At 48.2% G+C, this 26,802-nt stretch overlaps 8 protein-coding genes across 8 annotated transcripts; 6 read left to right on the forward strand and 2 right to left on the reverse strand.

The window, feature by feature from the left end:
- On the forward strand, nt 1-3,018 carry EDB82DRAFT_301024 (stress-activated map kinase interacting protein 1-domain-containing protein). Its single transcript, XM_025737555.2, has 3 exons — nt 1-275; nt 336-2,670; nt 2,727-3,018. The coding sequence occupies exons 1-3, from the start codon at nt 253-255 to the stop codon at nt 2,832-2,834; spliced, it is 2,466 nt and encodes an 821-aa protein (XP_025592404.1). The 5' UTR covers nt 1-252; the 3' UTR covers nt 2,835-3,018.
- A 3,099-nt stretch (nt 3,019-6,117) lies between these two features.
- On the forward strand, nt 6,118-7,453 carry EDB82DRAFT_512922 (uncharacterized protein). The gene is made up of 2 exons (XM_025737557.2): nt 6,118-6,365; nt 6,420-7,453. The coding sequence occupies exons 1-2, from the start codon at nt 6,315-6,317 to the stop codon at nt 6,981-6,983; spliced, it is 615 nt and encodes a 204-aa protein (XP_025592406.1). The 5' UTR covers nt 6,118-6,314; the 3' UTR covers nt 6,984-7,453.
- A 1,068-nt stretch (nt 7,454-8,521) lies between these two features.
- EDB82DRAFT_529237 (uncharacterized protein) lies at nt 8,522-9,571 on the reverse strand (the record flags this gene model as incomplete). Its single annotated transcript, XM_025737558.1, has 1 exon — nt 8,522-9,571. The coding sequence occupies one exon, from the start codon at nt 9,569-9,571 to the stop codon at nt 8,522-8,524; it is 1,050 nt and encodes a 349-aa protein (XP_025592407.1).
- Nucleotides 9,572-10,557: 986 nt separating this feature from the next.
- On the forward strand, nt 10,558-12,808 carry EDB82DRAFT_512928 (Zinc/iron permease). The gene is made up of 4 exons (XM_025737559.2): nt 10,558-10,866; nt 10,919-10,935; nt 10,999-12,099; nt 12,149-12,808. Exons 1-4 carry the CDS (start codon nt 10,834-10,836, stop codon nt 12,333-12,335), a joined length of 1,338 nt encoding a protein of 445 aa, XP_025592408.1. The 5' UTR covers nt 10,558-10,833; the 3' UTR covers nt 12,336-12,808.
- Nucleotides 12,809-15,855: 3,047 nt separating this feature from the next.
- EDB82DRAFT_479874 (WD40-repeat-containing domain protein) lies at nt 15,856-18,099 on the forward strand (the record flags this gene model as incomplete). Its single annotated transcript, XM_025737560.1, has 5 exons — nt 15,856-16,323; nt 16,389-16,993; nt 17,049-17,411; nt 17,463-17,811; nt 17,863-18,099. 5 exons carry the CDS (start codon nt 15,856-15,858, stop codon nt 18,097-18,099), a joined length of 2,022 nt encoding a protein of 673 aa, XP_025592409.1.
- A 775-nt stretch (nt 18,100-18,874) lies between these two features.
- On the forward strand, nt 18,875-21,090 carry EDB82DRAFT_512941 (dehydrogenase E1 component-domain-containing protein). Its single transcript, XM_025737561.2, has 4 exons — nt 18,875-19,322; nt 19,442-19,575; nt 19,631-20,085; nt 20,136-21,090. Exons 1-4 carry the CDS (start codon nt 19,191-19,193, stop codon nt 20,642-20,644), a joined length of 1,230 nt encoding a protein of 409 aa, XP_025592410.1. The 5' UTR covers nt 18,875-19,190; the 3' UTR covers nt 20,645-21,090.
- Nucleotides 21,091-24,159, forward strand: EDB82DRAFT_512946 (uncharacterized protein). Its single transcript, XM_065608928.1, has 4 exons — nt 21,091-21,308; nt 21,372-21,505; nt 21,556-23,453; nt 23,505-24,159. Exons 1-4 carry the CDS (start codon nt 21,112-21,114, stop codon nt 24,039-24,041), a joined length of 2,766 nt encoding a protein of 921 aa, XP_065463266.1. The 5' UTR covers nt 21,091-21,111; the 3' UTR covers nt 24,042-24,159.
- Nucleotides 24,160-26,495, reverse strand: EDB82DRAFT_512947 (Neurochondrin-domain-containing protein). Its single transcript, XM_025737563.2, has 3 exons — nt 25,949-26,495; nt 25,593-25,899; nt 24,160-25,543 (listed from the first exon to the last, which is right to left on the reverse strand). The coding sequence occupies exons 1-3, from the start codon at nt 26,344-26,346 to the stop codon at nt 24,338-24,340; spliced, it is 1,911 nt and encodes a 636-aa protein (XP_025592412.1). The 5' UTR covers nt 26,347-26,495; the 3' UTR covers nt 24,160-24,337.
- Nucleotides 26,496-26,802: the final 307 nt, after the last annotated feature.

The raw sequence follows: 26,802 nt of genomic DNA on the forward strand, positions 1-26,802 counted from the left end.
TGAGAGGATCCACTTCTATCTCATCAATGGCCCGTGCTTATGATGTAGCCACCACCAATCTAATGAGGCTCTGAACTACCACCCTTACCTACCTTCAACCCCACTGTGTGTCGCATAACTAACATCTATTGAGTTATACTTATCTAGGTGGTCGCTTTACCGGATAAGCATGTGAAGAGCGACACTTGTTTCTCCACTCTCTTCAACCCATCTTGCTGTGGTACAATCACAACTTCAAAGCCGACAGGCAACATGTCTGTCATTCAACTCGAAGAGTACGTCCCGATCGCAGACCAAATATCTTGCCCTGTCTGGTAAACTGATGTTGTTCTTAGGCTCGTCTCTTATCAACTTCGCACAAGCTACCTTGACGAAATCGCAGATGGGGTTGGAGAGCGCCTTCTCAACGTTAACGATGGCTTCATAAACTCGGCTCCCTTCAAAGCCGCGGGCTGGCGACCGAACTCCTCCCACCACAAGCGCACACATTCACCTCCAATTCCTACCGCAATCGCTTCCGAATATTTTCAGGCACCAAAGCAAGCTGGACTCACGCTCGAAGATGGGGAGGAAGATGGTGGCATGCTCACAGCGGCCGGCTCCGACACCATGGGCCCAGGAATGGCTACAAGACGACGCAGGCGTCGCGAGCAGATGGAAGAGGAAGACAGTAGCGATTTGAGCGACGAGAGTGATGACGATACGGATCAAAGGGCTGCGCAGCAGATCAAATTCGCCAAGATGCCCGTTAGAAACAGAGCGGGTTCGTCACCACTGCAGAACACGAATCTTCGTCAGGTTGGAACTGTTTCGCCCAGGGCTCCTCGCCGGGGCTCGCAGTCAACGTTGGGGACAGTGCAGGAGAGAGCACGCAGGGACACGGTCACAAGCAGCGAAATATCATCCGAAAATGAAATCGACATCCCGACCGTCCAACGATATCGAGAGGCCGCACGTGCTGCGACGAGAGCCGCGAAGCTTCAGGCTAGGATTATGGAGGAGCCTTCACCCGGCATCCAGCGAGCCGATACTTCCCTCTTGCCAGAAGAGGAAGAAGACTCTGACGAGGCTTCAGACATGTCTGACGATTACGCCGAGAGTATCGACTCAGCATCGATTCTTGACGGCGTGGAGAATGCCATTAACGCGTCGCCTACCCGTCAGGTCGTGGGAACACCGCCCAAGAACTTTGTGCGACAATCCACAATTCGCAAATCGAGACCCCCTACCCATCCGATTGTTCTTGGGACGTTACCACCTCCTAGACCGATGAGTATGATTCGACCATTGAGCGTTGCCCAGCCCAAGAGTTTGCTATCAGCTGCTCTCAAAGCCAAGGATAAAAAGTCATCTATCCCATTCCAGAAATTTGCACATTTCAGCGGCCAGGGCACCCAGGGGTCTATTGCCGTGCGTATCTATGCCCCTTTTTCAAAAACGCCAAGCAAGCCATTCCAGGTTCTCATCCGGCCACGCGTTCATGATGGGCAAGGTGCTGAGAGAGTAGTGACAGTAGCAGACCTCATAGGGTTAAGTCTGTACCGATACAACGAAGAAAAGCTGGAACCCCCTTTACCCAAGGGAAAGCTCAATATCAACTGGTGGACTCTACGCATGGTTGAAGAAGGTGGTGAGGTCGATGATGACTTCCCTCCGTTTGAGAGGACCAAGCCTTTGACTTCTTTCACGACGGTCAATAATGCTGCTGCTCGAGGAGGAGGGCGAATGCGGTCAAACTCAACCGCTTACGACGACTTTGCGTTGGCAGAGGCTTCAGAGGACGGGTATATTGAGAATAAGTCGTTGACTCCTCAAGAGGACGAGGAAGAAGAGCCAGTGACTTCACAAGACAGTGGTGGCGGCGCAGCTCTCGATTCCCTGATACCAGACGAGGACGCTACTCCACGGGGTACTCCAGGACCGAACGTCAATTCTTTTCTTTCGGATCGGCCACGGCAGAATCCCATTGTCACGACAACATATCGATCGAATGCTCCTCCGGCGGATATACCGCAGGCACCAGCTGCGGTGCCCAACACATCCAGAGGGCAGCAGAAGCTACTTCGAGTTCATATCATGTCGGCAGACGTAGCTCCAGGCCAGATGGTAACACTTGATGTGATGACAGACACATACTTGGCCGAGGTTCTGGACGTAGTTTGCCGAAAGAGACAGCTTGATAAGGCCAACCATGTCTTGAAATTACCTAGTTCCGGAGCTGTCGTCATGTTGGATCGACCTGTATCGTCCATCGGAAATGTCTCGGACCTCGAATTGTACCGGCGACGATTCGCGACTGATGGCCCGTTAACGATGGCCGGGTCTCCAAGCAGTTCATCGCCAAAGACATTGCCACTAGCTGAGCAGTCCATGCAAAAGCGCAAGAAGTCGCAAAACCCAATGGTTGGCAGTCATCCATTGGCACGTGAGTCAATGAAGCAAGATGAACTCAACAATGCCAATTACAAGAAGTATACGGTCTGGCGAAAACAGCCAATGCGCATTGTAGGCATGAGCGAGCGTATTCTGGTGATAGATGGCGAATATATACACATCATGCCAGCATCTGGTGGTAAGGCGTTACACGACGGTTCAGGTAAGACAACAACAGTACACTTCAGTAACGTAGTTGGGTGCAAAGTCCTCCGAAAGCATCCCACAAACGTCAAGGTGAGTTTATTACTCGATATTTCATGATCGTTCAATACTAAACATGCCCAAAATAGCTTGTTGTATACAAGGCGACGGAAAGCAAACGCTATGATTTCGAAGCCCGCAGTGCGCTGGAAGCGGCTGAAATAGTGGAGGAACTCAAAAAAGGCATGTTCAAATGAACGGTCTTGTCAACCGAAATTGTCTCCGGTACTCGGGAGTTAGCCTTTGACAACACTATATGCAATACTTTCTGCAGAACGACTATCGAATATAAGTGCGTGAATAGCACACGGGCCCTTGAGGTTCTTCTAATTACATTTCGTTGCAGTCTGCATGCAGTAGTCGTGAGCTTGTCTATTGCTTGTCTCACTACCTAGCAGAAGAACCCCCTTTCGTCACAATCACGAAGATGGAATGGAGACAGACTGGTCAGCCCACTTATGCATTGCATCTCGATCGAGGGCGACACAGGCCGAGAAAGCAGGGAAACTTGTTGGAGTATTCGAATGCAATGCTTGGTATGGGCTTGGCGAGCACTGATGAAAAATGTCAAGCAAGGCAACTTTATGCTGTAATGGAGATCCAAGATGCCAAGCCGGGGTTATGGCAATGAGATTTTGTGGTTGTACAGAGAGAACTGGAGTCAAAGTGGAACACCTAGGGGCGTGTGTGGCGTCGAGGCCAAGCCGGACACGACAAGGCAAGGCAGGCTTCTGGATTGGGTGGCGTCCAAGTAAGTACAAGTTGTAAGAATACGTGGGTATGTATTGCGTTGTGAACAGTCAGCCTTTCGTGATGATGCTTTGATGTTACTGGGTCAAGCAAGTTGCTGGTTGAAATGTGAATTGGTCATGCTGGTCAATGCTTCTCGTTTCGCGCAGAGTATGTGATTTTATTAGCACAGTGTTGTAATATCAAAGATCCTCAGTCAGGTCATTGTCATTCATCCATTGCTGACTGCTTGTGTTTCCAACCATTAACCCTGCCAAGGGAGGCAACGAGCTAAGGAGTTTACGCTTGTTCCGTGTGTCGCGTGCCACGCGTTCAGGGATTCAGGTACTAGAAACAAGAAAAGAAAGGAAAGAAAAGGTGATGAGCACCAGGTAGTTCCCTACCTACTGACTCAATTATCCAAGCGAAATCAGGATTGTCCTTACAAACGAGCATCTACAGAGTAAACGCTCTAGTCTTTCGTCTAAGACATGAGATTGCCTGTTAGGCGGTTGAATATTAGAGCAATTGCAATATGATGCTGACAAGGTCCATTTTAGACTCAGACACAAAAGATGCTCCCTTGTCGGCGGTAGTTCCCACTGTTGCATTGTTGTACATCAGTCAATCTTTAGGTTAATAAAGTGTCTGTTATCCAGGTGTTGACACAACTTTACCTTTCCCCTCCGTCTTCTCCCTGGGTTCCTGAAGCTTAAAAGTTGAAGTTTTCCACTAGGAATTGGTCCACGATGGTTGGATTTTAGTGCATTGTTTCATATTCGTACGTTGTTCATTACGCTACGGTATTGTCCAGAGGTAGGGATGGGATGGGGCTTGCTTTGAATTATGTGCTGTAAAGGATATACAGCACAGTGTCGAGCATCCAAAAAGCACGATGGTTATGTGTAGAGAGTAAAAGACAAAACCCGGCTAACTTCCATATCCAACTAAGATACTACACTGTACTGCACTGTATTATGGTCAATGTTTCTGGCCTCAGAGCTGAAAAGTTGACGAATTGTTGCTGGACAAGTCCGGGGAACTTCTGTACTCTACGCTACCATTACAAGGTCGGAAAGTTCCAAGATAATCCTGCTGACCTATTAGAGGAATGGTTGACATGGACCCTAGTAAAGAATGCCGCAAGGCTCATGCTTTATGCCGGTGCAAAACAGCCCCCGTCAGCAAACATCAACAGGAGTAAAAGCATCAGCAGGACCAGCAACAAAGAAAGAGGACTCTCGAGTACGGATACTGCAAACAAAGTGTGGACCTTCCCGGACCCCACTGTGACGCAAATAGTCAGCAATGATTACGTTAAAGGGAAGGGAATATTCAACTTTCAGCAGTGCTACCTGACTGCCCTTAGTAGAGGTACCTCTTACATGCCCTTTCTCATTCGATCATCTTCTTTGCTGACTACAACCTTGTGTTGCCTTATTTGGTATGTATCCAGCGCAATTCTTCGGTACAGCTGCAAATCCATACCTGGATGGTGATACCTTGACAACTCCACAGTTGATAACGTCAGAACAAGTTTCTTGAATCCTTACGGAATTTCGGCTTCAACCAACTCGTCTATAGGCTAACTTCAACATGATCTTGGTCCCAGGAAAATCACCCAATTCGTCTACCAAATCCCACCGCTAGAGCATTATTAACCGTGCAGTACAGTACATAGCCATAGCTGCAACTGCCCAGGGGTTGCGCTAGTCTGTCTAGAGTCTGGCACGACATATGCACGGAATCGCGATGGACGATGATGGTATATGGCCAAGCAATACAGTGTGCATGTACTCGGCTACAGGGTATACCTGGCAGCCAAGCAATACCATACGAGATGGTTCATGATTCTCAACTCTTTAGTTTTTCATTTCGATATCATATCCTGCTCGATTACCGGTTTTTCTGAAACCGAGATGTGAGGTTGGCACTGAACCCCTGGTTGCGGAATCTTATGCAGGTACTCGCGAACTTGAATCTTATAATGTCATCACTTGACGAAGTCTTTGATTAGTTTCTCTGTTGAACGAATTGGGTAACCAACCGGGCAACTGCTCCAAGCGAGGATCCTATTATGCTCTGTCCACAACACATACGGATACTGGACCAGGGTGTCTGTACACCGACGGTCTTGCTGGGGTTCAATGCATGCCGCGTCGGCTTGAGGCTCAGCATCACGCGGGCAGTTAGTAATACATACAGCATTTGTACAACGTCCAGCAGGCTCTGCTTAGCTGTTTATTTCCGGAGTTATGTAGGCTGAGCTGAAACATAGGATTCTCTCCTTGGTACATTTTGCCTTGCATAAGCTAAGGCGCAGCTGAAGGCATTTCATGTACGTACTGTACCTATTTTGAAAGCATCAGAGCTCAGGCACGTTGGCCGAACCTTGCGAGCGTTCAATTTAGACAAAACACAGCTTGAAGCCTGAGAACGACTGCAGTGCAGACTGGGTGCAGTGCATTATAATAAAGCACAGCGCAGTATGGCGTCCAGCTAGCAGTTGCAGTTGGTTGCGGTCACGACTGACATCAATCGAGTGTAAGAAACAAACCTGATTGCCCGGGCACGGACATACATACTTGGGATCCAGGTACAGTTGGAATCCGCTGGCTGTACTGGTATGACCTAAGTATGTATGAATAGACGTGCCTCCACTGCTCCAACATACGAATCGCCAAGCCCCGGACTAAGGGCGGACAGTCCGGGGTGAAGAGGTGTGCACATATAAGTCGTGGTCTAGGTGTGTAGACAAACTGATGGCATAGCAGCATGGATAGTTTGTGTACATAAGATGTCCTGACCTCCAGTCTCTTGTCTACTCTTCTTTCCTTCTTCCTTCTCATACATTGTTATCGAATTCAGATCGGACTATCAAATCCCCATCAACACTCTTTTCGCTACCAAACAACCAGCTATCAACATCAACCACCACCACCGACATCATGAAGTACTCCGCTGTCGCTCTCCTCGCCGCCCTCACTGCCTACGCTCAGGTATGATGCCTCTTCATTATATCAACAAAAGATGCATTTACTAACAAATAACAGGCCCAGTCCATCGATATTCCTGGCGTTGACGAGGCCTCTTCCATCATTGGCGACATCTCTTCCCGAGTTGAGGGTGCTTCCTCCATCATCGGTGATGCCTCGTCTATCATTGAGGATGTCTCCACCCGAGTTGAAGACGAGGTCTCTTCTCGCCTCAGCGATGCCTCCACTGCTGTCGCCGGTGCTACCACTACTCTGACCGACGCCTCTACCGTCACCGAGTCTGCTGAGACCGAGAGCGAGACTGGATCTGACACCGAGACTGGATCCCAGACCGTCGACACCAGCGCTCTTGCCAGCGTTACCTCAGCCCTTGCCGAGGCCTCCGAGTCTGTTCAGGACAAGCTCGACTCTCTCAGCTCTGCTGCCGAGACTGCCACCGGCGCTGCTAGCTCCTCTATCGCCGATGAGATCGCTGGCCTTACCTCCCAGGCTGGTGCCATCGCCAGCAGCGCTGCCGGTGCTGCTAGCAGTGCTACTGATGACAACGCTGGTGCCATGCCTACCGCTGCTGTCGCTATGGGGGCACTCATGGGTGGTGCCGCTCTCTTTGTCAACATGTAAAATGGTTTTTGTACAACATGGCAGAATACACAGCAATTAATGAAACGGATAAGGCCAAAGCTTTAACACTATTATTTCAAACTCGGACCTTCTGGGTTCTCGGTTGTTCATCTTGATTCGACGAATGTTTACCATGAATTACATATAGCGGGTTTCGTGATATTGATCAGTTAGCGCCACTGATCTATCTCTTGTTGGCACAATGAAAAGGGGAGGATTGGGTACTGGTTGTGTAGGATACAATTCTCTTATTGAAAGCTATCAATCAGCGCTGTGTTCTCACAAACATATCCATCCTAGGACCTATAGATAGTTTATGCGAAGGACGAAAACTACGCACAAGCCTATATTGGGTGCTGTGGCATATGGCTTTGCTAATAATACATCTTTGAATTTATCCCCACAATCATAATCTACCATAAGTTTGTGAATTATACTCGCCTCGATTGATAAAGTTTCCTTGACGCCGTTTAGGCTTTCAGCCGTTGCAAAACTAAGGTTATATTTCAGTCTAATTCTTGCAAGGCTGGTTTCTATTACGTGCCACTCTTCAGCTCGACTACACACAAGACTACTAAGCATTGTGGCTGGCTGTATACTTAGTTCTGACTTAACTATTCCACATGTGCCTTGAAAACCACCCAAGGGAACGATTCCGAGTGACATGGCAAGACAATATGTTCAGCCCCTCCAACCAGTTGAACAATAAGATGTGTAAAGACTGTGCTATGTTGACTCAGGCTGAACAAGGAAGTGGCCATTTATTATGTGATCTGCATTCCAATTCCAAGAAAGACGCGCACGAGTATCCTGCAGTGGCTAACGCAGGGTGAATCTGATTCCTCTAATGCTTATATCAGACAGTTTGCGAAAATTACGTTGCCTTCGTTTCAGCCTCCCTTGGGCTCACTCAGCCGTTGTCTCACTCTAGCTCAGCGTGGCGGACTTCTGCGAGCTTGTGTTATACGTGAGGTGTGAGCTGCGATGTTGGTTGATCATTCAGCCAGACTAGGGGTCCTCAAGAAGATGTTCATCTTGAGTACCCTTTGAGCATAGAGTGCCAATTATTCACATTAACAACTCACTGTCGTAATAGTGAGACATAACAGCTCCGGAACTTCAAGTGGCAATTCAACTGTTATATCTGGATTTGAGTATGGTCGTGCTCGACCTTGACCGAGATTCTAGGCAAGACTGACCGCATGACTGATGAGTCGTCTGAGGGCGGCTTTTTCAATAACTGCATCAAGAAGGGCACAATATAGAGCTACCCTTTAATCGATTACCGTATTGGCTTTACTTGTCCAATAACAATACTATTGAGGCTGAGTTGTCACTAGATCCTGAAAGAGTCTCCTCGTAGCACAGCCTACTTCTGAAAGGGTTCTGAAAGGGTATTCGCTATCAACAACTGCACTTCCTAAACAAATAATATTCAGAATGCTGTAACGGGATCTCTCTTATTTACCAAGTTCATCATTGGTCTCTCTAATTTGTTGTGTTTGTTGCGTGTCGGATGTAATTGAATAGTATTGCGATCACGTTTTTGGTCGACTATCCGTCCAGAGCTTATCAATGATCTGGAAGACGGCAGTTACACCTTTCATTGTATCGTCATCCACCGCTCCTCCCAGCTTTTGCTGGATCTTGTCCGGATGCCATCGCACACGCTCGTCTCTGAGCTTGGCCACGAAGGCCTTCTCTCCAATCTCTTGTAGATTCAGCCCATTGACGAAGAATTTGCGCACGGTCGCCTCTTCAACATCTTCCATGCGATTGCCTTCTACCGGCCAAGCTATTGTTGCAGGTGTGCCGTTCCACTCCGTCCAGGCAGTTGTGTAGTCTTCCCACTGGTGTGCCCAACGCCGGCGCTCTCTGCGCTCTTCACCACGGCGTATGCTGCGATTCATGTCCTCTTGCAGTTTTCGCGCGCGGCGATCCTCTTCAGCTTTGTGTTTCTTTGCTTCTTCTCGGCGAGCGCGCTCCTCGAGTAAACCGGCATGTGTCTTTTCCCACATCTTCTCCCGTACGTAAGCAGCGTACTCGTCGTCTGTCATCTGTTCCAGATGTCCTGTAGGTCCCACGCGCTCTTTAGTATAAACGTGAACGGGTTGGCCATAGACGCCCTCCCAGTATGCAGCACCCTCATCATCGGCCATGGCATCGAACAGAGATTCTCGAAATGCCGCTTCTGGGTCTAATGGTTCTGGTTCATGAGGGTTCGGTGGTGTCGGTGAGCGATGTCGCCGATGGCGTCGGTGATGACGGCGATGCGATCGTCTGTGAGTATCATATTCGCTATCCCGCTCGCGGTATCGATGCCGGTCGCGAGAGCTGCGACGAGATCTGTGATGGTCCTTCAGCCGAAGACGTGAGCGTCTTGGAGCTGTAGTATCTCTCTCTCCATCGTTGCGCCGGGCGTTGTCACTCTCTTTTCCTAGTGGTGCATCGAGCGACGATTCTCGTTTCACGTCAACTGGAGATGGAGACTTTGGTGATCGGCTCCTCCTTCTGCTGCTTCGATGTTGCTCGGGGTTGATGGAGGAGAGAATGTGACGTCTTCGAGGGGATTGCTCGGCTTCCCCCATCATGTGACGGCAGTGCGATTCGGCAGCATCGAGCCTGCTTCGCTTGCAAGTTGAGAACCGGAGGATGTAAGTTGAAGTTTCGATAGTGGGTCGGTTTAGGTGAACCCGTGAATTTATACCGTGTACTTGGTTGATGGTTCAAGACGAACCAGTGGCTGTGTTACAGCTACAGCAAATGTGTTTATCTTAATTTAAATTCAGTAAGAGGTCGACTAATACTATTATTAAAATTCATTGAAATTTTACCTAGTGGGACAAATCAACCTCTTTGTTGAAAACACCACGCATCCGCGGATAGGTACCTGTCATGGAAGACTTGAAGGTCAGAAGACACGGAAGGGAGAACAACTGGCTGAAGATAATAAGTGTATGTGTGATTAAAAGCATTGCACAAGTCTATTCGAAGCTTGCTCAGGAAGGTGATAAATACTACTTACTTTGCATCACAACTGAAGGCTGTGGTAAGCAACTCGGAGATCTGGGTCAACAGATCCAGGGTAGGTCCATCGGTCAAGATCACTTACCGAGCAAGATCGCAATAGTAGAACAAACGAAATTGCAAGGTTGGTGACTGAACAGGGTTCAGTCTCAATACCAGGCACTGTTACATGGCCGAGGAGGTTGAAAATACTCATCGCCGTCACCTGGAATTATATTTTGATGTACCAGCCACGACCAAAGTCTGAATCCCAGCCGTTGTAGCCACAACTCTCATGAACATCCACAACATTAATAAGGACATGTATTCGAACTTAGGAAATAGGTTGAATAAAATTTAGAATTACACTTCCGAGCCTGATAAGAACGGCATTGAGGACTTATAATTCTACTATATCAATAACAATAACTGTTCCTCATGGACATCCTTTCCCCCTGAATCAATAGGTCGTCTCCACGAGCTGGTCTTAGGGGAGATTTCAAGGGTCTAATGCCCCGCAGTAACCAATCGACAGTTAGTCCAGCACTGAGACTATCAATTCAGTCCAATACATCCCTCCAATGGATGTCTGACGACCGAGGCCAGATAAATTTGTTTCTCAACGCCCAACCTCTACATTACCGCCCTTGCATCGTCCTTTGCCGTCGATATCGCATCCTCTTACCTTGATAAGCGCGTACAGGAATACACTCCGAGGGACTCACTGGTAGTCGCATCATGCGTAGATAGCTGTCGGCACTGTCATCTCTTTCCTTTCTCTTCTCGTACCAACCTTGATCTTTTGCGCACACCCATTTGATCCTCGATCGACATCACACTTACAATGGGTGGGATACTTCTCCTTTTAGGCTTATGCGTAAGTCGTACTCGTATACCACTTATATCACCAATACTAACATTGTGCATAGCTAGTTATGGCTCTGGCGTATGTGCGATCATGATATCCAAATCATATAACATATTCATCGGCCGCTGACTTGTCGAATAGCTCGTTCCTCGCCGGAGCGCTACCATTATCCATGTCACTTTCTCAATCTCAACTCCGACTATTATCGAGTGTTGGCGTAGGAATATTAGTTGGCACCTCACTTATAGTTATTATTCCTGAAGGAATCGAAGCTGCGACTTCACCCGCAGAGGCTGCTCACATGCATCGAGTCAGAAGCTTGGTGCGCCGAAGCCCCTGGAACCACCCTATTCTCGCACGCGGCCTTCCCGAATCAATTGCTACGATTAGCACAGGTCCGATTCAGAAACGCGACGAGGAATTGGATATTGAAGCGACCATTCGTCGGGCCAAGCAGTCAGCGACAGGAAATACCCGAGTCGAACGTGCAGATGTTCATTCTACTGTCGAAGCCGCAGCCGATGTTCCAGCTATACCAACGGCCGCAGACGTCACAGAGGACAGCGCTTCAGAGAATAAAGGGACCGAAAAGACAGAGACCGAAAAAGACGACGGACATGGTCACGACGAAGATCATGAAGCGGAACACGACCACGAACATGAAGGCGAGCACGAGAGCGAGCACGCGCATGCGGTTCCTACATTTGAGATCGGATTCTCCCTGATTCTAGGATTCCTACTGATGTTTCTGATTGATCGACTACCTCGCCATGCAACTGAGAGTCTCCATTCTGCGCCACAGACACGCCATATCAGCCTTGACAACCTCAACGGCGATTCCGCCTCAGTCGACGAGGAAGCGGATGGGTTTTTGGGGTCCTTGACACCTAGTCCACGACGAGCGCGAAGTTTGGCAACGACTACCGGCTTGGTCATCCATGCCGCAGCCGACGGAATCGCAATGGGAGCTTCCTCGACGACTACAGACATGAAGCTTGGCTTCATCATCTTTGCAGCCATCATGATTCACAAAGCTCCTGCTGCTTTTGGACTTACCTCCCTTCTCCTCAAGCAGGGCCTATCGAAACGAGCCGCTCGAGGACATCTTATTGTTTTTAGTCTGGCTGCTCCCGTTGGGGCGATAACAACATGGTCACTTATCACACTGCTGGGTGGTGGTAAGGTTGAGAGTGATCATTGGTGGACGGGCATGCTGCTTCTCTTTTCAGGTGGCACGTTCTTGTGAGTTTGACTATGCGATATAGGATGGGCTTCGCTAACGTTGATGTAGATATGTCGCTATGCATGCTATGCAAGAAGACAGTGGTGGTCACCAACACGATCATGGCCTTAACGGCTATGCGGATGGCAGTGCCACTACTCAGAGGAAGCCTAAGGGCCCGCAGATGCGTGATACCTTGGCCACTGTGGGCGGCATGCTGGTGCCGCTTCTTACTCAGTTTGGCCATCACCATTAAGACATTCCCGGGTACTTGAACCGTCTTGTCTCGTGCTGCGTTCATTGGGAACTTGGATGATGGGTGGTGAAATATAATTTCACAAGTTATTGATCGATTCGGCGCGTTTCAAAGCTTCTGTTTCTTTTTTTTTGGTCCAGGGCCGGCGAGCTCTTTCAAACTATCGTGGGAATGGATTGATTAAAATAGACATACGAGCGACTCTCGAGTTATTAAGAACAATGTCGGAGGATGGGATTTATATGGGTGACATGGGGTATCTGGATACATTTTTCTATAAGAGCTGTACAAATAGGGATGGATTCGAGGTGTATTTGGAGGCTTGAACGTATGGTTGCTCCTCAACAGGAGGCTCAAATACCCGTATAACAGATATTCAACTGAGCTTTTATACATACCCATGACAAAGTCCGATGTCACCGTGAGAAACTGAAGATCATAGCCACCAAATATTCGGTTAAGCAAAATCTCTCTTGCCTCACATTTCGATCTCGTCTGATCCAAATAGAGATCTATCAACTTACATAGTACTTAGAGCTTGTATTATGTTTGTGCATCCATGTTCAAACTGTTCATGTTTCATGGTACGGAGGTAGACTAACATCAACAACTGCCCAGACTGTAACTAGACTAGAATAGTTACAGAATAAATAAAATGGCCTGACAGTTATTGGATGATTCGCAAAGTGTTCCAAACTAAATCACAAATGACCAGGGGAGTGAGAGGGTCCTGTCCTTGGTGTGGAGAGTGTGGGTTTTATTCTCCGCGATTGTAGATTGGCCGATCCGATCCTTTGGTTTGATATTTATTGTTGATTGGATAGACGATAAAGGGAAAATAGTAATAGCAGCAATTAATCCAATTATCAAATAGATGTTTGCCTTGTGGAGTTGACCTTACTACTAAGGTATAAAGACGTTGGATCAAGCGATAAAGAATAGAGACGAAGGAGCCAAGAAAGGCGTTCGGCCAAGTCCGCTTACACAGCAAGACTAGTAGCCTTTGCGAAAAATATGCAATGTCTAGACTACTACCTAGCAAGGGGCCTAGCTTCAGGCATGACAAGGGGTCCTTTTTTCGCCGATGTACGTCTTTGTGAGGATTTTGTACTGTACATTGATAGACCTCTACTAACAGTAGCACACCCTTTTCCAAGGCATGATGCGTCGCTAGCTTGGTACCATAAAAGTTAAATAGCGAGGGCGGTTCACAAAGGAGCGACAAAGTTGGCTGTTGACGCCGTTGGCGCTTCTGGCGAAGATTCCGACGTCTTCTTTTTCTCCTTGGATCAAGGGGCGCAACGTCAGATGCTGTTTGACATCACAGCTTCGTGGCTTGGGCGACGCTTCTGGCAAATCTTGATCCATACTAGACTTCCATGGGTAGTATGTAACTCCTCCTACATCATCCACCGACATGGCGTACAGCATCTATGCATCTAATACCTATTAACAAACCCCAAATACTGAACATATAATTACTTTTACAACAGTCATGATAGGATCAAGGTAACATAGAACCTCGTATTAGTGCTCCGACATATTGCACCTGATCGCCCAAAGATTGTAAAGAGGGGTTCGTCAACACACTGGATGCAAATAGCATCCAATCCTGTCTTGTCGTCAACCGCTTGAAGTGTCACATCCCATCACATGGCTAGACTGGATAGGGGAAGGGACGCGATGTCTTGCAGCATGTTTGCTTGCAGTTGCAGTGAGTGCTGTAGTTCATCTCAACTGCGGAGACACCCCATCTGTCCATCCCTAAGCAGAGTTTTGTTTCGGTGGTAATCTTCTCACATGTTATCAATCCTGCGCATTGAATCAACCATCTTGAGCCGCAGAACGACGTAACGACTAAGTTATAAATAGTCAATGACTGACACATTAGACATGAGATGAGTCAAAATTTGTTGAAAAGGAGCCAACAGCAGCTACAATACTGAGAACTGTGCATGGCCTTCACTACGCAGGAACCAACAGAAGCTGGCAGCACTTTAATCTGACGAACTTAGTTCGATATAAAGCAGGTAGGCTGTGACCTCCTGGGGAGATGCAAAGGGCAAACGCTCAGATAGACTTGGCCCCGTTTCACCGTTTGTTGAAATGAAACACTCGTTCCAGAAGTTTGGCATCTCATGCTGTAAAGTCAATTCGGTTGCGGATGCAAGATCAAAGTACATTAAAGGGGAAATGAGATCAAGTGAGGAATGCAAACGAAATGTCTTTGTATTAATGAATTACTGCCATGGAAAGAAGATGGCAGGCAGCCCGGTAGTAGTGCGGTGCTCTTATAGGTTCCTTCCTGCTTAATTAGCACTTATTGTCGCCCAAAACGTGATATCTGAACCAAAGCAAATACCGACTAACTACTCTCAAATCCATCACTGTCAAATCCTTCAACCTCCCCAAACAAAAGGAACGCAATTCGAACTCAAGGATCCGTTTCCATTTACGGACCATTTTTTTGGGTTGTCTGTTTCTTTCTTTTACTTGATCACTCCCTTATGTACCCTGTTCAGCCCTCTTTCTCTTTGTGTCGCTTCCACTTCTACATCTGATCGGGGTTTGATTTACCTCTCCACCACCACCACTCCGGCGCCTCAAAGACGGACCGACAAACCTATTATCTATTTGCACAGGTAAGACAATCTCACTCTCCATTGTACTCTATCCGTTCGTACCTTTAGGATGCGTTCAATACCATATCCATCCATCCACCCACCTACTCTCTTTGTCAGCTCAGGAGGCATCCATAAGCCGGTCACGGCGACATCCGGCATAACCCTTTTGAGACTTGTAAAAAGGAAGCAAAGCAGTCAGCAGTTCCCTTCCCTATGCTTTCCTTGCCTTGTGCCACTGACGGGATGCGGACGGTTCCTAAAAAGAGGGACCTGAACTGTCACGAATTCCGTTTAGCGCCTCCTCGATCCCGCCATTGTCCTTGGCCTGCAACCGACAAGACCCACGCGCCTAGGTCTTTAGCCAGTCCTAGGTCTCTTCTTCAAGCCAAGATTGCGATCCTAGAACACAACCAGAGAGGCATTCCCGTCCCCGTCTCCGTCCAAGTCTTCGTCCCTGGATAGCATGTACCGCACTGTACTGTACCGCACCATCTCCTGCCTGTCGAGTTGACTCTCCACAATCCCTCTCTGACTTAGTCACTATCGCCGCCATTCACCGTTGATTTCTACTTCCTACACCCTTTTTCTTTTCAATATCTGTATCTCCTTTAAACTTGATGCCAGCGCAATCATTTGAATAATGTTCCAGCACCATTGTTAGCGATCTGTTCAATTCTATATGTGCTGACATCCTCCACGATTTGCTGGCAGAGGCCTCGCATCGGCTCGCTCTCCGTTTCCCCCACTCACGATCCATCTTCGACGTATCTTCGATATCGACTATCGGCCCTCACCCACCCAATCTGCCTTCATCGCGCCCTAAATTAAAGCTCTGAACTGCTACAGAGTCGTTAATCAACTTCAGTTCCTTTCTATTTACGGAGACTGATCGGGTCATGGCCGGTTACCAAAGATCCATGAGTTTTTCAGAAAGGCGCGGAAGCGCCCTTAGCGACGACTTGACTCTTAGCACGACCACCAACCCCATGGTTAACCACCGTTTGGAAAAGCTGCCTGAACAGCAGCGTCATTTGCGCGGGCCTCCGACTCCCAGCATGTCGACGCCCGCCGCAGACTTTGACCAACAACTTACTGGCTCGCCCCCACCGCCTCCCACGCCAGCTGCATCGCCAGGTCCATCGCATTTCCAACCAGATTGGAGCGATGCTGCCGACGATGAGGACTTCTTTCTCGCCAAAGTCCGCCAACATTTCAAGAATTGTTCCGGGCCTCAGCGAACTCGGGTATTGGCAGATTTACTAAATCTTTGTACGAGCCAACAATTGAGTTTCGTTCATCAATTTGTCAGCCCGTTATTGAAAAAAGATCCATTCACAAGTCTTCCAGACGAATTATGTCTTCGGGTATGAGCCCCTTTGGTGTCTGTAATTGATCGATGTGAAGTTATTTGCTGACATTTGATATGTAGATATTGTCTTTCATTGACGACCCGAAGGTTTTAGCACGAGCCTCACAGGTTTCAAAGCGATGGCGAGATCTCCTGAGCGACGATATGACATGGAAGAATCTTTGTGTTAAACACGACTACGGACGCCGACTGTCAGAGGTTTACACGCATGCTCCTCATTTCTCTCCGAGACCTTCTGCCCAGCCCCTTCATGGACTTGATGTCGATATCGCCAGTAATACCCTATCCGGCATGCGCCCTCACTCCTATGCCTCGGGTACACGATCATTTGATGGGCAGAATGCGTCTGGCAGACCCAGGTTAAGGACCTATAAGTCTCATTTCAAACAACGATATTTGGTAGAGGCTGCTTGGAGGTCTGGCGGTACCAGCACAACACGGAACATTACTCAAGAAGGCGGTGTTGTTACGAGTTTACATTTGACGCCCAAGTATATTATTGTGGCGCTTGATAACGCAAAGATTCACGTATTTGACACTGAGGGAGATTCACAACGCACCCTGCAAGGTCATGTTATGGGTGTCTGGGCTATGGTCCCCTGGGATGATACCCTGGTCAGTGGAGGCTGTGATCGTGACGTGCGAGTCTGGAACCTCAAGACTGGGTAAGCGCAAAGCTGTGGTGTTCTTTTTTTTCAATTGCTTGCTGACGAATTATAGTGCCTGTTTACATACCTTGAGAGGCCACACCTCGACTGTCAGATGTTTGAAAATGGCGGATGCGAACACCGCGATTTCAGGATCGCGAGACACCACTCTGCGGATCTGGGACATTCGAACTGGTCTCTGCAAAAACGTCCTTGTCGGACACCAGTCTAGTGTTCGGTGTCTTGAGATCAAGGGCGACATTGTTGTATCCGGTAGCTACGATACATTTGCACGGGTGTGGAGCATTTCTGAAGGCCGCTGTCTTCAAACTTTGCAGGGTCATTTCAGCCAGATCTATGCAATTGCCTTTGACGGCAAGCGAGTCGTTACAGGCAGTCTGGACACAAACGTCAGGATCTGGGACCCGACATCTGGGTATGTATCTGTTTTGAAAGACACTGATACTGCTTGCTAACATTCATACAGTGAGTGCTTGGCTATTCTTCAAGGTCACACATCCCTTGTTGGGCAGCTTCAGATGCGCGGGGACACATTAGTTACAGGTGGATCTGATGGATCAGTCAGAGTCTGGTCACTGGAGAAGATGTGCCCGATTCACCGTCTTGCAGCCCATGATAATAGCGTCACTAGTCTGCAGTTTGATGATACTCGAGTCGTAAGTGGTGGCAGTGATGGTCGAGTTAAGATATGGGATCTCAAGACTGGACATCTCGTTCGAGAACTCATCGCTCAAGGTGAAGCTGTCTGGCGGGTTGCTTTTGAGGATGAGAAGTGTGTTGCTCTGGCTTTGAGACAAGGGCGTACGGTAATGGAGGTAAGTAACAACTGGATCAACACCCACCAAGTACATTACTGACTTTGTTAGGTATGGTCGTTCTCACCACCCGAAGAGGTGCTTTACGACCGCCCCCTCTCGCTTCAACAGCGGGTGCTGGAAGATGACCCTAGTCGCCCGTTGAGTGCTATGGCTATCGACTATCGCTCATCACAACCAACGTTGGCCGGACCCAGTCGAGATGCCTCAGCCCAAGATGTTGATATGCATGACGCTGGCCCATCAACGGCCCCTCTACAGGGTGTTACGTTCTTCCACGACGACTAGTCTGGGGCCACTCGAATCTTGAATGAATTTTCCCATGGCGACTAACTTATTATTAATCATGAGCGCGCCGACATCTCGAGCGCTTACAGTACATGGATTTAACACTTTATCCAAGACGGATCCGGTCATCCGCATTGCACAATGGTTTGATTTCTATTGAATTGCGGTAGAGGCGATAAGGGTATTTTGGAAGCATGTTATCGGCGTTGCTGCATCACCACAGGGTCATAAAACATTATCAGTCATGGGCGGACATTGTCACGGACCATGACTATGAACAGGAATTATGGGAAACTGGAGCTATGGGAACGGAACACGGAGTTGCATTTTGACTTGTGAGGGCGGCCTGGTTTTATCAGAAGCGGATGGCATTCTGGTTCTTGATATTGCTATTTCAGTTATAATACCAGATCAACGACGCTACATATAGAAGGATTAGACGTTATTGAAACCGCGTGGCCACCAATAAGACTCGGTATTTCTTCACAGATGATGTGCGTTGTTTTGAATATGTATGTCGAAGCATGTGTGACGCCAACAATTCGTGTTTCATCCGAAACTGCTTATCTAGGTTCTTTGATACCAAGAATGAAATCGTTGAGGTTAATTGGGGCGGCCAACAAGCAGGACTGACTGACTAATAATAGTTCAAGGGACGTCAAGTAATAAAAACCATTGTCGTGGCTCGGAGGTAGAAGGGATCGAGCCCCACATCGGCGAGAATTACACCGACGAAAAGATGCGGTAGTTGAAGGGTCTTGTATGTTGTAGAATAGTAGCAATGTGGTCAATTGTTATAACAAAAAGACGCCCAAAAGATAGTGTAGGATATCAAGATCATGTATGACTTGTTTTGAAAGAAAAGACATATAAATCGATCTCCCATAACCGTTCAGAGCAAACAGGAACATGTATACATCACGTGATCGCTAAGCCTATCCTGGCTTAGGCCTACCAACAATTGGAGGCCAAGCTCAACGCTCCAGCCGCTCAACAGTGACTTTTTCTGAGCTCCATCCAGCCAAGTCGCAGTTATCAACTCGACAACGTCCTGATCCCTCAATTGATCCAGCGGCAATTCCATAACCACGATGTTGTCTCGAGCTCTCCGACTCCCCAGGGCTGTGCCTATGCGCACCAAGCTCGCCGCTCCCGCTTATACCGCTGTTCGCTCCGTCACCACCGACGCTGCCTCTGCGTCCCTGAGCCACTCAGTCCCCAAGGTGAGTAGTGAAAAAGCGCAACTTTCCGTCCCACCAGGGTTCTTCGGAATGCCCTCGCCCGCCACCTCGACTCTCCCCAATGCGCCTTCGACTCTTTGCTAATACTCGGGATCGAATAGTCCGATGACGAGCCTTTCTCCGTCAACCTCAGCGATGAGAGCTTCGAGACTTACGAGCTGGACCCCCCTCCTTACACCCTGGAGGTGACCAAGAAGGAGTTGAAGGATATGTACCGCGAGATGGTTGTCACCCGGTATGCAACATCAATTCTTGGGACCAAATTACCCATTTTGCTAATAATCCCGCAGTCAGATGGAGATGGCGGCCGATCGTCTGTACAAGGAGAAGAAGATTCGTGGTTTCTGCCATCTGTCTACCGGACAGGAGGCTGTTGCCGTTGGTATTGAGCATGCCATCACTAAGGAGGACGACATCATTACCGCCTACCGATGCCACGGTTACGCTCTTCTCCGTGGCGCCTCTGTCCGATCCATCATCGGTGAGCTGCTCGGCCGACGTGAGGGTATCTCATACGGCAAGGGTGGTTCCATGCACATGTTCGCCAAGGGCTTCTACGGCGGCAACGGTATCGTCGGTGCTCAGGTCCCCGTCGGTGCTGGTCTTGCCTTTGCTCACAAGTACAACAACAACAAGAACGCTTCCATTATTCTCTACGGTGATGGTGCTAGCAACCAGGGTCAGGTCTTTGAGGCTTTCAACATGGCCAAGCTCTGGAACCTTCCCGCTCTCTTTGGTTGCGAGAGTAAGTCAATTGCTCCTCCTTATCTAGACAAAGTATTAACAACCATGTAGACAACAAATACGGTATGGGTACTGCTGCTGCTCGTTCTTCTGCCTTGACCGACTACTACAAGCGTGGCCAGTATATCCCAGGTCTCAAGGTCAACGGTATGGATGTCCTCGCCGTCAAGGCTGCCGTCAAGTACGGTAAGGAGTACACCGCTGCCGATAAGGGTCCCCTCGTCCTCGAGTACGTCACCTACCGATACGGTGGTCACTCCATGTCCGACCCCGGTACCACCTACCGAACTCGTGAGGAAATTCAGCGCATGCGCTCCACCAACGACCCTATTGCCGGACTCAAGCAGAAGATTCTGGACTGGGAGATCACAACTGAGGAGGAGCTCAAGAAGATTGACAAGGAGGCCCGCGCCCACGTCAACGAGGAGGTTGCTGCTGCTGAGGCCATGGCTGCGCCTGAGGCCAAGCCCGAGATTCTGTTCGAGGACATCTACGTCCGTGGATCCGAGCCCGAGTACATCCGTGGACGTATTCCTGAGGAGAACCATTACTTCCAGTAGAGGGGTTGAGAGCGAAATCGTACCACCATAATGATTCCAGCACTTGTTGCTTGTTGTAATATACATCCATGATCTATCTAGAAAGAGGCCTGGCATGGTCCGAAAATGGAGAAGGGCGAGGACCCAGGATTGCTTTTTTTATGTGTAACTTATGGATGTCTTTTGTCTTAACCGGTTCATATCAACATTTTTCCTCATGAGGTTTCAATATCATGAAATTGTCAAGGCAGCTCGGCCTATCTTGACCGAGTAAGGACACAAGAGCTTGCAGGCGCCCCTCCAAGAACCCCAACTGCGCTAAATAAATTTGATGAACACTTAACCTAATTTGGAGATAACCGAGTGCACGTCCTGCCTGTTCTAGGCAACCGAGTCACGTGGTGCAGGCATCTCGCGCGTTTAGGTTGTACCCATCGTCGCGAATAGCAGGTATTAATTAACGCGATAGGTTGCCTAGCCGGCGCGTCATGGTACCTGGTATCAGCTCAACTTATGGGCTTACAATTGCCCTTCTACTCCGCCAGAACAACCCAAAATTGATACTCAAACCTGTCAACTGTTGCTACCTGTGTTTGTTACCTTGGAAAACATCACGGAATCTGTGCATCATGGCGCCCAAACAAGCAACACTCGGGTATGTCAAATCCGGCCAGAGCACACTTGGGTGCGTGTGGGGGATGACCTCAACTCTATAAGACTCCATTACTGACCATGACCAATTCTATAGCAAATTCTTTGGAGCAAAGAATGCGCCGACCCAGCAAACAAAGCTTTCCTTCAGCACCAAGCCAAAGAAGGAAGAAAAGAAGCAGGAGGAGGAGGCTGATGTAAAGGTTCAGTCGAGCCCAGGCTCAGATCAAGGTGACTATACGTTTCGAAAATTATCAACTGTATTCTAATACGGAAATTAGAAACAAAGAAGCGAGCTCGATCAAAGAAAGCAGAACCCGAACCGACCCAAATTAAGAAAGAGGAAGTCGATGACGATAGCGATGGACCTGTCACTAAGCGAGCACGACGAAGTCGGAAGCGAGTCGAAGAGGATGAAGATGATGAGATGACTGAAGAACCTGTTAAGAAAGAGGAAGCCGTCTCCCCTAAGAAATCCAAGTCATCGAGCCCACCACCGAAGTCACCAAAAAAGTCAAAGGCCAAGCCTAGAGCAAAGGCTGCCAAGGAGCCCACCCCAGAGGAAACATCTGAGCCTGCCCCAGAGGAAACCTCAACTGCATCTGCTTCGGAAGCGGAAGATGAGGCGGATGTTGACGAGAAGCCCGAGGTCGCTGCTAAAGCTCGCGAGAAGGTTCAGACAAAATTTAAGTCGAAAGCTAAGGACCCTTACCCCGACTGGCAGCCTGGTACACCTGTTCCATATGCTGCTCTGTGTACAACATTCTCTCTTGTTGAAATGACTACCAAGCGTCTGATCATCATGGAGCATTGCTCCCTCTTTCTTCGTCAAGTCATGCGGCTGACACCTGATGAGCTTCTGCCCACTGTCCTGCTGATGATCAACAAGCTGGCTCCTGATTATGCTGGTATCGAGCTGGGAATTGGTGAATCCTTAATCATGAAAGCTATCGGCGAAACTACCGGAAGAAGTCTCCAGGTGATCAAGGCTGACCAAAAGGAAATTGGTGATCTTGGATTAGTAGCTGTAAAGAGTCGATCAACGCAGCGGACTATGTTCAAACCCAAACCTTTAACTGTCAAGGGCGTCCACCAAGGCCTAATGAACATTGCTACTGTTACCGGAAACGGCGCTCAGGGTCGTAAGGTTGATGGTATAAAGAAGCTTCTTGCTGCTGCTGACGCTAACTCTGCCGGCAAAGTTGATATTACTAAGGACAAGGGCGGACCAAGTGAGGCCAAGTTTATTATTCGATTCTTGGAAGGAAAGCTGAGACTTGGTCTCGCTGAGAGAACTGTCCTGGTTTCTCTTGCCCAAGCTATTGTTGCTCATGAAGCAGACGTCAAGAATAAGGTCCCTAGTACCACTGATCTAGAGAATGGCGAGTCAATTCTTAAGACAGTTTACAGCGAGCTTCCCAGTTACGATGTTATCATCCCTGCCATGCTCGAACATGGTATTATGAAGCTACGAGATAATTGTAAGCTTCGACCCGGCGTGCCACTGAAGCCTATGTTGGCCAAGCCGACCAAGGCCATCACTGAAGTTCTTGATCGGTTTGAGGGGCAGAAGTTTACCTGCGAGTACAAGTACGACGGCGAAAGAGCACAAATTCACTATGTGGCCAAGGATGCACCTCAGGAACTGAACGAAGCGAGTCAGGGTGCAGCCAAGGAGGTGGGAGCTGGTGTTGCTAGTATCTTCTCCAGAAATTCTGAGGATCTCTCCAGAAAGTATCCTGATATCCTGGCCAAGCTTCACACTTGGGTCAAGCCTGATACCAAAAGCTTCGTCCTGGATTGTGAGACTGTGGCTTGGGATGTTGACGAAAAGAAGGTATTGCCCTTCCAGCAGCTCATGACACGCAAGAAGAAGGATGTCAAGGTTGAAGATGTCAAAGTCAAGGTTTGCGTGTTTGCATTTGATTTGCTGTACCTCAACGGCGAAGCCGTCGTCGAGAAAGCCCTTCGTGAGCGACGTGAGCTTCTGCAAACTGCTTTCAATCCAGTGGAGGGTGAGTTTGCCTTTGCTACCCACATGGATGGCCAGGAGCTGGAAGAGATCCAAGTTTTCCTTGACGAGAGTATGAAGGCATCATGTGAAGGTCTTATGGTGAAGATGTTGGATGGGACTGAGAGTGGATACGAGCCCAGCAAGAGAAGTCGAAACTGGCTCAAGGTAAGATGACTATTGATATGTCGAGAACAGAATGACTAATCACTTTCACAGATCAAGAAGGATTATCTCTCAGGTGTTGGTGACTCGCTGGATCTCGTCGTTCTGGGCGCCTACTATGGCAAGGGCAAGCGTACCTCGGTCTATGGTGCATTCCTTTTGGCATGCTACAACCCCAACTCGGAAAAATACGAAACTGTCTGCAACATTGGAACAGGGTTCTCGGAGCAGGTCTTGGAAGATTTGCACAAGCAACTCTCTGAGATCACTATCGACAGGCCCAAACCCTTCTACTCACACTCTTCTGGTGGCCAGCATCAGCCTGATGTTTGGTTCGAGCCTAAATATGTCTGGGAGGTCAAGACAGCAGACTTGACCCTGAGCCCGCGCTACAAGGCTGGTGCTCAAGAAGGCGTTGACCCGTCTGGCAACAAGGGTATCAGTCTTCGATTCCCGCGTTTCATCCGCTTGCGAGACGACAAGAAGGCTGATGCTGCCACAACAAGCCGACAGGTTGCTGAAATGTACCGCAAGCAGGAGAGTGTGACGAAGAACAAGGGCCCCTCAGTTGATGATGATTTTGAGTATTAGATTTGACGTTTACTGCAATGGCGTCTGGTGGTCACGTTAGGTATTATTAGGGACTTCAGAAGCACAGCAACGCTTTAAATTAAATGTAATGACATCTTTAGCCTTAATGACCTTACCATGTGCAAATGACAGCATACAACAATCGAAGAACTTGGGCAGTCGATAAGCTGAACAGACCAGAATTGGAACCAGACGCTTGTTTTCACTCAAAGTATCAAGTGCTTATATACCCATTTTTTCTCTCGAAGTTACCACCCAAGATTCCAAATTCCTAATATGACTTGCCCTTGCTGTCACTACTGATTCAACGTCGCCAGCGTAGCAAGTACATCTTCTAACATATCCATCTCAGGATTATCCTTTCCAGCCTGCTTGGCAAGCTGAGCTGCAATGCCATGAATAGCAGCAATGGAGTGTCGATACCTCTGCCGCATCCCTGAATTAGCTTCAACAAGTATCGCGCAGCAGAGCTGCAAAGCTGCAACAAGAGCTTCCTGGGGAAGGGGTGAGAGTTCAGAATCAGGGATGTCCCATGCAGCCACTGAAGTAATCAAATCCATCCAGCTTTCGGGCACACCACTGTTTTCTTGCTCAACTATCGGAAGTAGAACATGAATAATGTCAATAGCTCGCGATGCATCCTGTTCCCGGCAGGCTTGAGGATGCTGAAGAATTGAGCTGAGATCACGAGTAAGAATTACCCAACCTTCATTAGCGAGCAACAGTTCGCAACCTTGTGGTAGTGCAGTCAAGCCTTCGAGCGCAACGAGGACGGCAGATCGAAAGTCGAGCTTGTCTTGTGAGCTGGATTTGTATAGATCCATGAACATATCCATCAACCCTGTTGCTTCTTTTCGCAGGGTGTCATTCTCTTCCTCTCGTAACCATAGTGCCAAAGTACGCACGGCAGAGAGTATGAGCATATCATCATCAGCGTTGTCCTTCATTGAGTCCCAAGCTAGTGTGTGGTGCTTTCCAGTTGACGTATCCGTTGTACCAGCACGAGCATCAGGATGTAAGCCCATGGCGCCAGCGACGGAGGCGTCCCATCTGTCACGCAGATATTCAGCCGTAAGGGACATTGTCTCAGTGACACCCGTACGGAGCTGAAGAAGATTCTCTGGGGTCATGAAGAAGGTCTCCAGAGATTCATCTTCGAGACATTCCACCAGATATCCGATGAAGATGGAAATGACATCAAAAGCCGACGTGAGTCGTGCCGATACCTTGGGATACTCGGGCTTATTCAGCTGTTCCAGGAGACTAGGGGTAGAGGCTCGTATATCAATGAGGAGAAGATTGATGAGTAGATAGGAGAAAGCTTTCTCTTCCTTTCTGTCGTCTGTGAAAACGAGTTTACGAGCCTCAGTCGGGAAGGCTTGAAGTATTGAAGCTGTTGCGTTGGTATAGGCTGCACGAGCTTCTGGTGTTGGCCTACTGGTGACAAGTTTTCTAATATGATTGACCACAGTTTTGAGCCATTTAGGCTGTCTAGGTAGAATCTAGAATATCAGTTAGCAAGAGTGTTTGCTGGCATGATTGATTGCATACGATAGAATTGGCGTGCCGGAGAAAGTAACCAAGAAACTCGAGAAGCGTCACTGCATCAGTCCCGGTGAAAGACGAGACTAGACTTTGAAGTGTGCCATCAACTTGTTTAGCCAGCGCAGTGTGATCCTCGACTCCAGTCATAGAGTTGAGCCATGCAAAACAGAGTATGTCGAGAACCTGGGCATGGTTGGGTGCGATCTCAGTGAGTGAGCTAAAGTCTTCTATCTTGACAAATGCTTGCGCTCCTTGTTGCGAGCTGACAAGAGTATGGAGCAGCTGAAGTATCAACTTTGTGGTGTCATCGGAACTGGTTTGCACGGTCAGTATTTGATAGTAAATTCCACTGGGCGTCATACCTATATAGGACTGCGTTGACGAGGAGAGGGATTCTGTTGATGAACTTGGCATCGCTTGTCGCTTGGTCGGGGAGTAGAATAGAAAATATATGCAAAACAGATACAACCAAGTCAAGCATTTCTTTTGAATTCTTGGTCGAAGGGTTTGAACCTGTTCGTAGTAGGCGATCGAGGAACTTTGGTGAAAGACTAGACCACAAGCTTTGGACTGTTTGCTCATCTTGTTGTAGTTGTTCTGAGCCATCGAGGACGGACTTGAGGAGCGCTAATCCTACAAATCTTTGGGTATCATCTTTTGCTCTTAGGAGAGACAGTATTTTGTTGATATCCGCCGGTTGCGATGCTGTAGTAGGTGTATTCTCCTCCATCTTTGCTGTAGTAGGTGTATTCTCCTCCATCTTTGCTGTGGTGCTATTTTGAGTATATAGCTTAGATGGATGGGCTTGCTTTTATAGTTTGCTATGAATCTGATTCCTTGCGAGTATTGCACGTAAGGACTGGCTCAATATTGAGATACACCCGAGGTAGTCAGGAGTAACTGTTAAGAGTTCATGTTGATGGACCTGCAATAGTAGGCAACTTTGACAGACCCACTATTTCTAGATTGCATAGGTCCGTATTCTAGAAACCTCCGACGACAATATCAATAGAACAGAAAGCAAAAGCTGGTTTTATGCCAGCCAAATATTTAATAGTTACTGACTACAGATTGACTAACTAATTGGCTAATCGATTTATCATTCCTAAAATATACCTATGGGAGGAAATAGGAAATACTGTACCTGTCACAGGTAAAACATTGCAAGACAATGTTATTAAGACTCATGGCAATCTGGAAAAACAATTGTTTATGT

Source organism: Fusarium venenatum, assembly GCF_020744135.1.
Source record: "Fusarium venenatum strain MPI-CAGE-CH-0201 chromosome Unknown EDB82scaffold_4, whole genome shotgun sequence".
Classification (NCBI taxonomy): Eukaryota; Fungi; Ascomycota; class Sordariomycetes; order Hypocreales; family Nectriaceae; genus Fusarium; species Fusarium venenatum.

Excerpts from the sequence above, each read along its gene's own strand:
- EDB82DRAFT_512941 (XM_025737561.2), top strand. The coding sequence starts at position 19,191 with ATGTTGTCTCGAGCTCTCCGACTCCCCAGGGCTGTGCCTATGCGCACC. Across the intron at positions 19,323-19,441 it reads TGAGCCACTCAGTCCCCAAG|TCCGATGACGAGCCTTTCTC; the intron begins GTGAGTAGTGAA and ends GGGATCGAATAG. Across the intron at positions 20,086-20,135 it reads CGCTCTCTTTGGTTGCGAGA|ACAACAAATACGGTATGGGT; the intron begins GTAAGTCAATTG and ends ACAACCATGTAG.
- EDB82DRAFT_512928 (XM_025737559.2), top strand. The coding sequence starts at position 10,834 with ATGGGTGGGATACTTCTCCTTTTAGGCTTATGC. Across the intron at positions 12,100-12,148 it reads TTTTCAGGTGGCACGTTCTT|ATATGTCGCTATGCATGCTA; the intron begins GTGAGTTTGACT and ends ACGTTGATGTAG.
- EDB82DRAFT_512946 (XM_065608928.1), top strand. The coding sequence starts at position 21,112 with ATGGTACCTGGTATCAGCTCAACTTATGGGCTTACAATTGCCCTTCTA. Across the intron at positions 21,309-21,371 it reads TCCGGCCAGAGCACACTTGG|CAAATTCTTTGGAGCAAAGA; the intron begins GTGCGTGTGGGG and ends CCAATTCTATAG. Across the intron at positions 21,506-21,555 it reads GAGCCCAGGCTCAGATCAAG|AAACAAAGAAGCGAGCTCGA; the intron begins GTGACTATACGT and ends TACGGAAATTAG.
- EDB82DRAFT_301024 (XM_025737555.2), top strand. The coding sequence starts at position 253 with ATGTCTGTCATTCAACTCGAAGA. Across the intron at positions 276-335 it reads TCTGTCATTCAACTCGAAGA|GCTCGTCTCTTATCAACTTC; the intron begins GTACGTCCCGAT and ends TGTTGTTCTTAG. Across the intron at positions 2,671-2,726 it reads AGCATCCCACAAACGTCAAG|CTTGTTGTATACAAGGCGAC; the intron begins GTGAGTTTATTA and ends TGCCCAAAATAG.
- EDB82DRAFT_512922 (XM_025737557.2), top strand. The coding sequence starts at position 6,315 with ATGAAGTACTCCGCTGTCGCTCTCCTCGCCGCCCTCACTGCCTACGCT. Across the intron at positions 6,366-6,419 it reads CCCTCACTGCCTACGCTCAG|GCCCAGTCCATCGATATTCC; the intron begins GTATGATGCCTC and ends AACAAATAACAG.
- EDB82DRAFT_512947 (XM_025737563.2), bottom strand. The coding sequence starts at position 26,346 with ATGGAGGAGAATACACCTACTACAGCAAAGATGGAGGAGAATACACCT. Across the intron at positions 25,900-25,948 it reads GTCAACGCAGTCCTATATAG|TTCCGATGACACCACAAAGT; the intron begins GTATGACGCCCA and ends CGTGCAAACCAG. Across the intron at positions 25,544-25,592 it reads TCCGGCACGCCAATTCTATC|ATTCTACCTAGACAGCCTAA; the intron begins GTATGCAATCAA and ends CTGATATTCTAG.